This window comes from Babylonia areolata, chromosome 27 (assembly GCF_041734735.1).
Source record: "Babylonia areolata isolate BAREFJ2019XMU chromosome 27, ASM4173473v1, whole genome shotgun sequence".
Lineage (NCBI taxonomy): Eukaryota > Metazoa > Mollusca > Gastropoda > Neogastropoda > Buccinidae > Babylonia > Babylonia areolata.
Genome location: NC_134902.1, coordinates 1,532,375 through 1,546,223, shown reverse-complemented (window position 1 = coordinate 1,546,223; position 13,849 = coordinate 1,532,375). Strand labels below are relative to the sequence as shown.

At 43.5% G+C, this 13,849-nt stretch overlaps 1 protein-coding gene across 1 annotated transcript in view; it reads right to left on the bottom strand.

The window, feature by feature from the left end:
• LOC143301243 (nuclear pore membrane glycoprotein 210-like) overlaps window positions 1–13,849 on the bottom strand; it is an 86,186-nt gene that overhangs the window by 57,324 nt on the left and 15,013 nt on the right. The window contains exons 12-18 of the mRNA XM_076615380.1: window positions 12,046–12,198; window positions 11,222–11,327; window positions 10,112–10,195; window positions 8,811–8,956; window positions 6,585–6,696; window positions 5,256–5,315; window positions 2,855–2,875 (exon numbers count right to left, since the gene is read on the bottom strand). Coding sequence (XP_076471495.1) covers window positions 2,855–2,875; window positions 5,256–5,315; window positions 6,585–6,696; window positions 8,811–8,956; window positions 10,112–10,195; window positions 11,222–11,327; window positions 12,046–12,198 — 682 coding nt within the window. The remainder of the gene's footprint in view (window positions 1–2,854; window positions 2,876–5,255; window positions 5,316–6,584; window positions 6,697–8,810; window positions 8,957–10,111; window positions 10,196–11,221; window positions 11,328–12,045; window positions 12,199–13,849) is intronic.

Genomic DNA, 13,849 nt, shown 5'->3' with positions numbered 1-13,849 from the left:
AGTGTGACTATGTGACAATGTAGAATCAAGTCCTGATGTAGCATAGGTCAGAAGTGTGACTATGTGACAATGTAGAACGATGTCCTGATGTAGCATAAGTCAGAAGTGTGACTATGTGACAATGTAGAACGATGTCCTGATGTACCATAGGTCAGAAGAGTGACTATGTGACAATGTAGAACGATGTCCTGATGTAGCATAGGTCAGAAGAGTGACTATGTGACAATGTGGAATCAAGTCATGATGTAGCATAGGTCAGAAGTGTAACTATGTGACAATGTAGAATCAAGTCCTGATGTAGCATAGGTCAGAAGTGTGACTATGTGACAATGTAGAACGATGTCCTGATGTAGCATAAGTCAGAAGTGTGACTATGTGACAATGTAGAACGATGTCCTGATGTACCATAGGTCAGAAGTGTGACTATGTGACAATGTAGAATCAAGTCCTGATGTAGCATAGGTCAGAAGTGTGACTATGTGACAATGTAGAATCAAGTCCTGATGTAGCATAGGTCAGAAGTGTGACTAAGTGACAATGCAGAATCATGTCCTGATGTAGCATAGGTCAGAAGTGTAACTATGTGACAATGTAGAATCATGTCCTGATGTAGCATAGGTCAGAAGTGTGACTATGTGACAATGTAGAATCATGTCCTGATGTAGCATAGGTCAGAAGTGGAACTATGTGACAATGTAGAATCATGTCCTGATGTAGCATAGGTCAGAAGTGTGACTATGTGACAATGTAGAATCATGTCCTGATGTAGCATAGGTCAGAAGAGTGACTATGTGACAATGTAGAACGATGTCCTGATGTAGCATAGGTCTGAAGTGTGACTATGTGACAATGTAGAATCAAGTCCTGATGTAGCATAGGTCAGAAGTGTGACTATGTGACAATGTAGAATCAAGTCCTGATGTAGCATAGGTCAGAAGTGTGACTATGTGACAATGTAGAACGATGTCCTGATGTAGCATAAGTCAGAAGTGTGACTATGTGACAATGTAGAACGATGTCCTGATGTACCATAGGTCAGAAGAGTGACTATGTGACAATGTAGAACGATGTCCTGATGTAGCATAGGTCAGAAGAGTGACTATGTGACAATGTGGAATCAAGTCATGATGTAGCATAGGTCAGAAGTGTAACTATGTGACAATGTAGAATCAAGTCCTGATGTAGCATAGGTCAGAAGTGTGACTATGTGACAATGTAGAACGATGTCCTGATGTAGCATAAGTCAGAAGTGTGACTATGTGACAATGTAGAACGATGTCCTGATGTAGCATAAGTCAGAAGTGTGACTATGTGACAATGTAGAATCAAGTCCTGATGTAGCATAGGTCAGAAGTGTGACTAAGTGACAATGCAGAATCATGTCCTGATGTAGCATAGGTCAGAAGTGTGACTAAGTGACAATGCAGAATCATGTCCTGATGTAGCATAGGTCAGAAGTGTAACTATGTGACAATGTAGAATCAAGTCCTGATGTAGCATAGGTCAGAAGTGTGACTAAGTGACAATGCAGAATCATGTCCTGATGTAGCATAGGTCAGAAGTGTGACTAAGTGACAATGCAGAATCATGTCCTGATGTAGCATAGGTCAGAAGTGTGACTAAGTGACAATGCAGAATCATGTCCTGATGTAGCATAGGTCAGAAGTGTAACTATGTGACAATGTAGAATCAAGTCCTGATGTAGCATAGGTCAGAAGTGTGACTAAGTGACAATGTAGAATCATGTCCTGATGTAGCATAGGTCAGAAGTGTGACTAAGTGACAATGTAGAATCATGTCCTGATGTACCATAGGTCAGAAGTGTGACTATGTGACAATGCAGAATCATGTCCTGATGTAGTATAGGTCAGAAGAATGACTATGTGACAATGTAGAATCATGTCCTGATGTAGCATAGGTCAAAAGTGTGACTATGTGACAATGCAGAATCATGTCCTGATGTAGCATAGGTCAGAAGTGTGACTATGTGACAATGTAGAACGATGTCCTGATGTAGCATAGGTCAAAAGTGTGACTATGTGACAATGCAGAATCATGTCCTGATGTAGCATAGGTCAGAAGTGTAACTATGTGACAATGTAGAATCAAGTCATGATGTAGCATAGGTCAGAAGTGTGACTATGTGACAATGTAGAATCAAGTCCTGATGTAGCAAGGTCAAAAGTGTGACTATGTGACAATGTTGAATCATGTCCTGATGTAGCATAGGTCAAAAGTGTGACTATGTGACAATGTAGAATCATGTCCTGATGTAGCATAGGTCAGAAGAGTGACTATGTGACAATGTAGAATCATGTCCTGATGTAGCATAGGTCAGAAGTGTGACTATGTGACAATGTAGAATCATGTCCTGATGTAGCATAGGTCAGAAGTGTGACTATGTGACAATGTAGAATCATGTCCTGATGTAGCATAGGTCAGAAGTGTGACTATGTGACAATGTAGAATCATGTCCTGATGTAGCATAGGTCAGAAGTGTGACTATGTGACAATGTAGAACGATGTCCTGATGTAGCATAGGTCAGAAGTGTGACTATGTGACAATGTAGAATCATGTCCTGATGTAGCATAGGTCAGAAGTGTGACTATGTGACAATGTAGAATCAAGTCCTGATGTAGCATAGGTCAGAAGTATGACAATGTAGAATCATGTCCTGATGTAGCATAGGTCAGAAGAGTGACTATGTGACAATGTAGAATCATGTCCTGATGTAGCATAGGTCAGAAGTGTGACTATGTGACAATGTAGAATCAAGTCCTGATGTAGCAAGGTCAGAAGAGTGACTATCAGGCCAGAGCATGATCAGCAGCGTTCCATTTCCTCCACTCTTACCTGCATGTCTTTTTACCAGGCCTGTGAAAAGCAAACAGGTATCACACCAAACTGAATTCTCTCATACTGGTTGTTACATCAAGGACAAACAATGAATTCACTCATACTGGTTGCTACATCAAGGACAACCAATGAATTCACTCATACTGGCTGTTACATCAAGGACAACCAATGAAATCACTCATACTGGCTGTTACATCAAGGACAAACAATGAATTCACTCATACTGGTTGCTACATCAAGGACAACCAATGAATTCACTCATACTGGCTGTTACATCAAGGACAACCAATGAAATCACTCACACTGGCTGTTACATCAAGGACAAACAATGAAATCACTCACACTGGCTGTTACATCAAGGACAAACAATGAATTCACTCATACTGGTTGTTACATCAAGGACAAACAATGAAATCACTCACACTGGCTGTTACATCAAGGACAAACAATGAAATCACTCACACTGGCTGTTACATCAAGGACAAACAATGAAATCACTCATACTGGCTGTTACATCAAGGACAAACAATGAAATCACTCATACTGGTTGTTACATGAAAGACAAACAACCTTTAAAAGAAGCAATCTTATGTGTTCCCAGATGTTAATGTGTTGACATGTATTTGAAGTCGATGCGCTGACACAGATTTCAAATCTTAATGTTTTAATCCTTTCTGTAACTGACACTAAACCAAGCAAGGAAAGAAATGGATTTTGAAGGTAATAAATATCTCCACAACATCATTCATTCAGTCCGTATGATTTCTGTTTCAATAATCTGCCAAAAGCAAACATGCCTGAGACAAAACTCAAGAAAAATACACCTAAAACAAGGGTCATGCCAAACTTATAATTTTCACTGAGTTCCGAGATGTAATTTGAGTGAAAGTTCATAAAGGAAAATTCATATGCGAAAGCATCGTGTTATGTCTAAATATACATGTATACTATAAACAATTTTGGTGTAAACAGTATTTCATTCATGAAACGTATCCAAGTACAATACACTGCATACGTGAGCAACAACCAGCATAGCATTTAGCTTGCTCAAAACATGTAAATTACACAATACATTGACAGCAATAACAAAATTGACTAAAAGTGAAATAAGATTCTACTCCTGTACAACAGAATGCACAACATACATGCCTTTTGTACGAGAGAGAGAGAGAGAGAGAGACAGACAGATATATGGAATTAAAAGAAAAACGACTGATACATCAAAGCAGAGCTTACTTTCTATTTTCATGTGGTTAGTTTATATATCTGTTCACACTATTCTTAGACTCAAAATAAATCGAATCAAAACATATGACTTCACATTTGTCACAACGATCTGAACAGATAATCCAGCTAAAGAGGGGGGAGAGAATAATTTACTAGAATGCACCAGAACATCAACACACATAAGCGCGTGCGCGCTCTCTCTCTCTCTCACTCACTCACTCACACACTCACTCACTCACTCACTCACACACTCACTCACTCACTCACTCACTCACTCACTCACTCACTCACTCACTCACTCACTCACTCACTCACTCACACACACACACACACACACACACACACACACACACACACACACACACACACACACAGAGAAACCAATGGCTGGTACAAATGGACATCCAACAGCTTTTTCTGACCAGTCCAAAATACATCAGTTCCACTGACAGAACTGATTGCTGACACTGTCTACAATATTTCAGAGCCACTGACACAACACAGACTTATGGCTGACACTGTCTACAATATTTCAGAGCCACTGACACAACACAGACTTATGGTTGACACTGTCTACAATATTTCAGAGCCACTGACACAACACAGACTTATGGCTGATGCTGTCTACATTATTTCAGAGCCATTGGCATAACACAGACTTATGGCTGACGCTGTACAATATTTCAGAGCCACTGACACGACACAGACTTACGGCTGACGCTGTCTACAATATTTCAGAGCCACTGACACAACACAGACTTATGGCTGACGCTGTCTACAACATTTCAGAGCCACTGACACAACACAGACTTATGGCTGACGCTGTCTACAATATTTCAGAGCCACTGACACAACACAGACTTATGGCTGACGCTGTCTACAATATTTCAGAGCCACTGACACAACACAGACTTATGGCTGACGCTGTCTACAATATTTCAGAGCCACTGACACAACACAGACTTATGGCTGACGCTGTCTACAATATTTCAGAGCCACTGACACAACACAGACTTATGGCTGACGCTGTCTACAATATTTCAGAGCCACTGACACAACACAGACTTACGGTTGACGCTGTCTACAATATTTCAGAGCCACTGACACAACACAGACTTATGGCTGACGCTGTCTATAACATTTCCGAGCCACTGACAGCACACCAACTTACGGTTGATGCCAGTGTGACCAGCCTGTTGAGAAGACACCAGACTGGACTCTTTGGGTTCCACTGAAATAATACAGTTGACATTTCACCATCAATGGAATCAACACCACATATACCTAGACCTACATCTTATATGTTATATGTACATACGCATGGTCAAGTATATATGTGTTTTTCAGTTTTTGTAAGTATTTTCACTGATGTGATTTTTCTGCGCACGCGCGTACACACACACACACAAGTTTAAATAAACAAAGGACCACATCAGTGTGCTCATCACTCACACAGGTGGAACAACAGAATCACGCCATCACTCACACAACAGGACCACACCATCACTCACACAACAGGACCACACTATCATTCACACAACAACAGGACCACACCATCACTCACACAACAACAGGACCACACCATCACTCACACAACAACAGGACCACACCATCACTCACACAACAGGACCACACCATCATTCACACAACAACAGGACCACACCATCACTCACACAACAACAGGACCACACCATCACTCACACAACAACAGGACCACACCATCACTCACACAACAACAGGACCACACCATCATTCACACAACAACAGGACCACACCGTCATTCACACAACAACAGGACCACACCATCACTCACACAACAACAGGACCACACCATCACTCACACAACAACAGGACCACACCATCACTCACACAACAACAGGACCACACCATCATTCACACAACAACAGGACCACACCATCACTCACACAACAGGACCACCCCATCACTCACACAACAACAGGACCACACCATCACTCACACAACAGGACCACCCCATCACTCACACAACAGGACCACACCATCACTCACACAACAACAGGACCACACCATCACTCACACAACAGGACCACACCATCACTCACACAACAACAGGACCACACCATCACTCACACAACAACAGGACCACACCATCACTCACACAACAGGACCACACCATCATTCACACAACAACAGGACCACACCATCACTCACACAACAACAGGACCACAACAGGACCACACCATCACTCACACAACAACAGGACCACACCATCACTCACACAACAACAGGACCACATCATCACTCACACAACAGGACCACACCATCACTCACACAACAGGACCACCCCATCACTCACACAACAAAAGGACCACCCCATCACTCACACAACAACAGGACCACACCATCACTCACACAACAACAGGACCACACCATCATTCACACAACAACAGGACCACACCATCACTCACACAACAACAGGACCACACAATCACTCACACAACAGGACCACACCATCACTCACACACGTGGAAGAACTTGGCCGAGTCCAGTACCCAGGGCTGAGGTCCCCCCTGGAACACCAGGTCCTTGGAGGAGCCCACCGTCACCACTGCCTGCTGTTCGGGGTCCACCGGCTGAAACCATACACCTCATATACATACCATCCCTCTTGTATACAGGGCTTCTGATGAGCTGAACATCTTAGGGGGTTCGGACTCTACCACAACTGTATGGTTCACAGACAACCTTGACGGGGTCACTCTAAAGCTGTACACTGATCAAATCTGTATTGTTACACACACACACACAAGCAGGCATAGCTTCTGGTCATAAACGTCCAGGCGCAGGACCAAAAATTGGTAAAGAGAACTCTTCTTCACAGGAGATGATCCTGGCTTCAGTCCAAAGCTCCACTTCAGGATTTTCACTGTTGTGCGTGTTCATTCTAGACATCTAACATCACTCTTCTATAAGCTGGTAAGGGGGTCTCGCTGTAAAGAACAAGAATATGGCGAACAAGATGGTGACTGTACACAGTGAGGTTATGGGTGTGAGGCAAAACAACATGAGTGAATGATACAATGTCAGGGTATGAAAGATAGCCACATGCATTTCAAGCAACAGCAACCATGTTGTCAAATCATTATAAATTCTTACCTTTAGACAAATGTTTTTGTGTTCCAAAATTAAAAAGCAAACAGAACCAATTGCAGTTTCATTCTGGTGTCAATTCAGCTATTAAACTTAAATTAAACAATAATATATATATGTGTGTGTGTGTGTGTGTGTGTGTGAGTGTGACTGACTCCATAAAAAAAATGTACGGAAGGGTGTGTGCATATGGAATGTGAAATCTTAATACAATTTTCTGCTGAACATCATATTGTTGTATGTCTACATTTAGTACACTGTTATATGCCTATCCTTAAACTGTAATTACTGTACATATACAGCTGTGATGATGCATGTGTGATTTACTCTAAGTTATGTTTTTTAAAGGGACTTTGTTGGTGTTATTATTGTTTTTGTCTTGTGATCATTGTATGTATGGTTGGATCTTGGCTAACATCTAAACATTTTATGACTTTTGTACATGTTGAATGACTGTGAGTTGTGTAGTTTACAAGTTTTACACTACAAATGAATTTCTCTTATTGGGATTGACCTTGAGGGGTTTGTAGGGTCAATAAAGCCCAGATCACTGACCTTGAGGGTCAATATCAGACACTGACCTTGAGGGGGTTGTAGGGTCAACAAAACCCACAGCACTGACCTTGAGGGGGTTGTAGGGATAACAAAACCCAGATTACTGACCTTGAGGGCATTGTCGGGTCAACATCAGACACTGACCTTGAGGGGGCTGTAGGGTCAACAAAACCCAGATCACTGACCTTGAGGGGGTTGTAGGGTCAACAAAACCCAGATCACTGACCTTGAGGGGGTTGTAGGGTCAACAAAGCCCCGGAAACTGACCTTGAGGGGGTTGTAGGGTCAACAAACCCCAGATCACTGACCCTGAGGGGGTTGTAGGGTCAATATCAGACACTGACCTTGAGGGAGTTGTAGGGTCAACATCAGACACTGACCTTGAGGGGGTTGTAGGGTCAACAAAGCCCAGATCACTGACCTTGAGGGGGTTGTAGGGTCAACAAAGCCCCGGAAACTGACCTTAAGGGGGTTGTAGGGTCAACAAAACCCAGATCACTGACATTGAGGGGGTTGTAGGGTCAACATCAGACACTGACCTTGAGGGGGTTGTAGGGTCAACATCAGACACTGACCTTGAGGGGGTTGTAGGGTCAACATCAGACACTGACATTGTGGGGGTTGTAGGGTCAACATCAGACACTGACCTTGAGGGGGTTGTAGGGTCAACATCAGACACTGACCTTGAGGGGGTTGCAGGGTCAACAAAACCCAGATCACTGACCTTGAGGGGGTTGCAGGGTCAACAAAACCCTGGAAACTGACCTTGAGGGGGTTGCAGGGTCGACAAAACCCAGATCACTGACCTTGAGGGGGTTGCAGGGTCAACAAAACCCAGATCACTGACCTTGAGGGGGTTGTATGGTCAACAAAACCCAGATCACTGACCTTGAGGGGGTTGTAGGGTCAACATCAGACACTGACCCTGAAGGGGTTGTAGGGTCAACATCAGACACTGACCTTGAGGGGGTTGTAGGGTCAACAAAGCCCAGATCACTGACCTTGAGGGGGTTGTAGGGTCAACAAAGCCCAGATCACTGACCTTGAGGGGGTTGTAGGCGGCTACAGTGACAGCTGCCTGCAGGAACACTTTGAGGGACTGGTAAGTCACTGTGACCTCCGTGTGACCCTGACGGATGGCACGAAGGTACAGCACCCTGCAGCCTCTGTCTGGCACCTGCTTCTCTCCTGTCAATCATTGGGTTTATACAGTGTTTCATCTGACTGTCACAATACTGTCAATCATTGGGTTTATACAGTGTTTCATCTGACTGTCACAATACTGTCAATCATTGGGTTTATACAGTGTTTCATCTGACTGTCACAATACTGTCAATCATTGGGTTTATACAGTGTTTCATCTGACTGTCACAATACTGTCAATCATTGGGTTTATACAGTGTTTCATCTGACTGTCACAATACTGTCAATCATTGGGTTTATACAGTGTTTCATCTGACTGTCACAATACTGTCAATCATTGGGTTTATACAGTGTTTCATCTGACTGTCACAATACTGTCAATCATTGGGTTCATACAGTGTTTCATCTGACTGTCACAATACTGTCAATCATTGGGTTTATACAGTGTTTCATCTGACTGTCACAATACTGTCAATCATTGGGTTTATACAATGTTTCATTTGACAATGTCACAATACTGTCAATCATTGGGTTTATACAGTGTTTCATCTGACTGGGTCACAATACTGTCAATCATTGGGTTTATACAGTGTTTCATCTGACTGTCACAACACTGACACACTGAATTCAACACACTCTCCTGTCAATCATTGGGTTTATATAGTGTTTCATCTGACTGTGTCACAATACTGATACACTGAATTCAACACTCTCCTGTCAATCATTGGGTTTATACAGTGTTTCATCTGACTGTGTCACAATACTGATACACTGAATTCAACAGACTCTACTGTCAATCACTGTGTTTATACAGTGTTTCATCTGACTGTGTCACAATACTGATACACTGAATTCAACAGACTCTACTGTCAATCACTGTGTTTATACAGTGTTTCATTGACTGTCACAATACTGATACACTCAATTCAACACACTCTCTAGTCAATCACTGTGTTTATACAGTGTTTCATCTGACTGTGTCACAATACTGATACACTGAATTCAACACACTCCCCTGTCAATCATTGGGTTTATACAGTGTTTCATCGGACTGTGTCACAATACTGATACACTCAATTCAACACGCTCTCCCGTCAATCATTGGGTTTATACAGTGTTTCATCGGACTATGTCACAACACTGATATTGATATGTTCAGATGACTGTAAGATCTGGCCCTACACACCACACCAACTGTACCTGTGATACGCTCAAACACGGTGGTGTCGGTGAAGGTGACGTTGAGAGGAAGCTGACTGCAGTCTGTGAAGTCTATCTGTCTCCCTGCACACAACAGCACAGACACACTGATACAGTAACAGGGAGTGATGGTCTAGAGGTAACGCGTCCGCCTAGGAAACGAGAGAATCTGAGCGCGCTGGTTCGAATCATGGTTCAGCCGCCGATATTTTCTCCCAATCCACTAGACCTTGAGTGGTGGTCTGGACGCGACGATAAACCGAGGTCCTGTGTGCAGAATGCACTTAGCACACGTAAAAGAACCCACGGCAACAAAAGGGTTGTTCCTGGCAAAATTCTGTAGAAAAATTCACATCGATAGGAAAAACAAATAAAACTGCATGCAGGAAAAAATACAAAAAAATGGGTGGCACTGTAGTGTAGCGACGCGCTCTCCCCGGGTAGAGCAGCCCGAATTTCACACAGAGAAATCTGATGTGATAAAAAGAAATACAAATACAAATATATAGTAGTCATACGGCACAAATCATGAGGGTCAGCATCTAATGCCTTGTTTTTTCTGAACAGGTGTGGTGTAGCTGATATGGATCAGTCTGCACACTTGACAGTGCCATGAAACTGAAACAGCACAAACTCTCCATACAGTTGGCTCAAATCACCTCCCATGAGATAATACAAGTACGATAACACACAACTGTATACAACAGCACATTAACGTATGACAAAGAGAGAAAACACACACACACACACACCAAGACAACAATGTATACTGCAAATATTAAACATAAAAAAGCACAAAATGTGCACTGCACAACCACACGGCACATGTTTGTCATAGTCACCAAAATCATCAAATATAAAGAATTTTCATAAAATACCTGTTAGAACAGAAAACTTTGACATACTTATCACCAAGAAATGTATGCGATGCACACATGAATTTGCGTTTGGACTTGTGCGCATGAGACTATGTATTACACAGGTGTGTGTGTGTGTGTGACTGACAGACAGACAGATATTTATTTATTCAATTATAGTCTGTTCATCAAAGATAAGGATATTGGACTGAATATACAGACAGACCATACATATGTATGTGGTTTATGGTACCTCCCACTTTGGCCGACACGACGAGAGGCATGGCCAGAGTGGTGCCCACTGCAGCCTCCACTTTGCTGGGAGGGAACATCATGGCTGACGGGGGCAACACATGCACCTGTCAACCCACACACACTGTCCATCAACACATGCACCTGTCAACCCACACACACTGTGCCTTTCTACAACAATGCACATGTCAACCCACACACACTGTCCATCAACACATGCACCTGTCAACCCACACACACTGTCCATCAACACATGCACCTGTCAACCAACACACACTGTCCATCAACACGTGCACATGTCAACCCACACACACTGTCCATCAACACATGCACCTGTCAACCCACACACACTGTCCATCAACACATGCACCTGTCAACCCACACACACTGTCCATCAACACATGCACCTGTCAACCCACACACACTGTCCATCAACACGTGCACCTGTCAACCCACACACACTGTCCATCAACACATGCACCTGTCAACCCACATGTGCACCTGTCAACCCACACACACTGTCCATCAACACATGCACCTGTCAACCCACACACACTGTCCATCAACACATGCACCTGTCAACCCACACACACTGTGCCTTTATACAACAATGGACCTGTCAGAAATAAAGCTGAATTCAAACACAAAATTAGACTGAACATGGATATAAAAACAACTGACAATGATTTCAAAATATTCATTAAAAAAAAACAAACAAAAAAAACATTCTCTTGAGCCTAACAGTAACATTCTTGTCTTTTATCTAACTTGACTTCAACTAACTACCAGCAACCCATCCCCCCCCCAAAAGAAAAGGTTCCATACACTTAAGGTTCCAGTGTGTGCGGCGTTCTTGGCATCGGCGGCAGTGATGTTGGTTCGTCCTGGTCCCACCGTGGTGATCTGCCCCTGGAAGTTGACGCTGGCGGTGGTGAGGTCTGAGGACCCCCACACATACTCTCCACTCCCTCCTCTCGCCTGCACACCCACGCAAATCAGCACGCCTCATCACGTCTATGGATATAGAAAAGGAGTTTTCCAACCATGTAATTATGTGGCCTGGCTGAAGACATAATTTGACAACAAACAAGAACACCAGAGAATCGACAGACAGGCAGAAAATACGAAAAAAAACTTAGCCGTATGAAGAGCACAGGAACAGGAGTCATGATGGCTGCCGGAAAAAGAGGGCGCTAGTCAGGGGGACAAAGGGGAGGTTACCTACTTCCGGGAGGTTATCGGCCGTAGCTACTTTCATTTTCTCCGCATAGGCGGATAGTAGTTTGCACAGGACAGGAATGTCAGACCCCTGCCGGAGTCTGCACTAGTGGGTCACGGTTAATTATGTGTAATTAAAAGGAGTTTTGAAATAGCACATTCACCATAATTCTAGGGGGTTCCAGACTACCTTCACACGGTAAGTGTAATGCTCCATATTCTTTCAACCTGCATTGTGACACACAGAAAGGCAGGCAGAGCTTCTGTTCAAAACCGTCCAGGTTTCTGGGCCCAGAAATAATGAAGGGAAACAACTCTTCTCTGTAGTGTCGGAATGCAGCTCCAATACAGAACTTTCATTTTCTTTGGTTTGTTCAAGAAATTTATAGACCATTCCAGGAAGCGGCAGTGTGTTCATTTTCAAAGCATCAGGGACACATATCTTGACTGTATCACACGCCCTGGACATACATGAATAAATTTAATTGATAAAAAATAAAAAACCAAAAAGAAGGCCTGGCCATGAAGTGTGGGTTTACCTGGGTGAGAACTGAGGCCAGAAAAATTCACGACAATACCTTGAAACTTGTTCTTGCTACAACCATCTCATTTTAAATGATCATTTTCTTTTGTGTAATCCTTTATGTACTACAGCACATAACCTTCACTGCTACCCACCTTGTGCTGTGTGAACTACCTTTCCCCATCAACAGCTACCCACCTTGTGCTGTGTGAACTACCTTTCCCCATCAACAGCTACCCACCTTGTGCTGTGTGAACTACCTTTCCCCATCAACAGCTACCCACCTTGTGCTGTGTGAACTACCTTTCCCCATCAACAGCTACCCACCTTGTGCTGTGTGAACTACCTTTCCCCATCAACAGCTACCCACCTTGTGCTGTGTGAACTACCTTTCCCCATCAACAGCTACCCACCTTGTGCTGTGTGAACTACCTTTCCCCGTCAACAGCTACCCACCTTGTGCTGTGTGAACTACCTTTCCCCATCAACAGCTACCCACCTTGTGCTGTGTGAACTACCTTTCCCCATCAACAGCTACCCACCTTGTGCTGTGTGAACTACCTTTCCCCATCAACAGCTACCCACCTTGTGCTGTGTGAACTACCTTTCCCCATCAACAGCTACCCACCTTGTGCTGTGTGAACTACCTTTCCCCATCAACAGCTACCCACCTTGTGCTGTGTGAACTACCTTTCCCCATCAACAGCTACCCACCTTGTGCTGTGTGAACTACCTTTCCCCATCAACAGCCACCCACCTTGTGCTGTGTGAACTACCTTTCCCCATCAACAGCTACCCACCTTGTGCTGTGTGAACTACCTTTCCCCATCAACAGCTACCCACCTTGTGCTGTCTGAACTACCTTTCCCCATCAACAGCCACCCACCT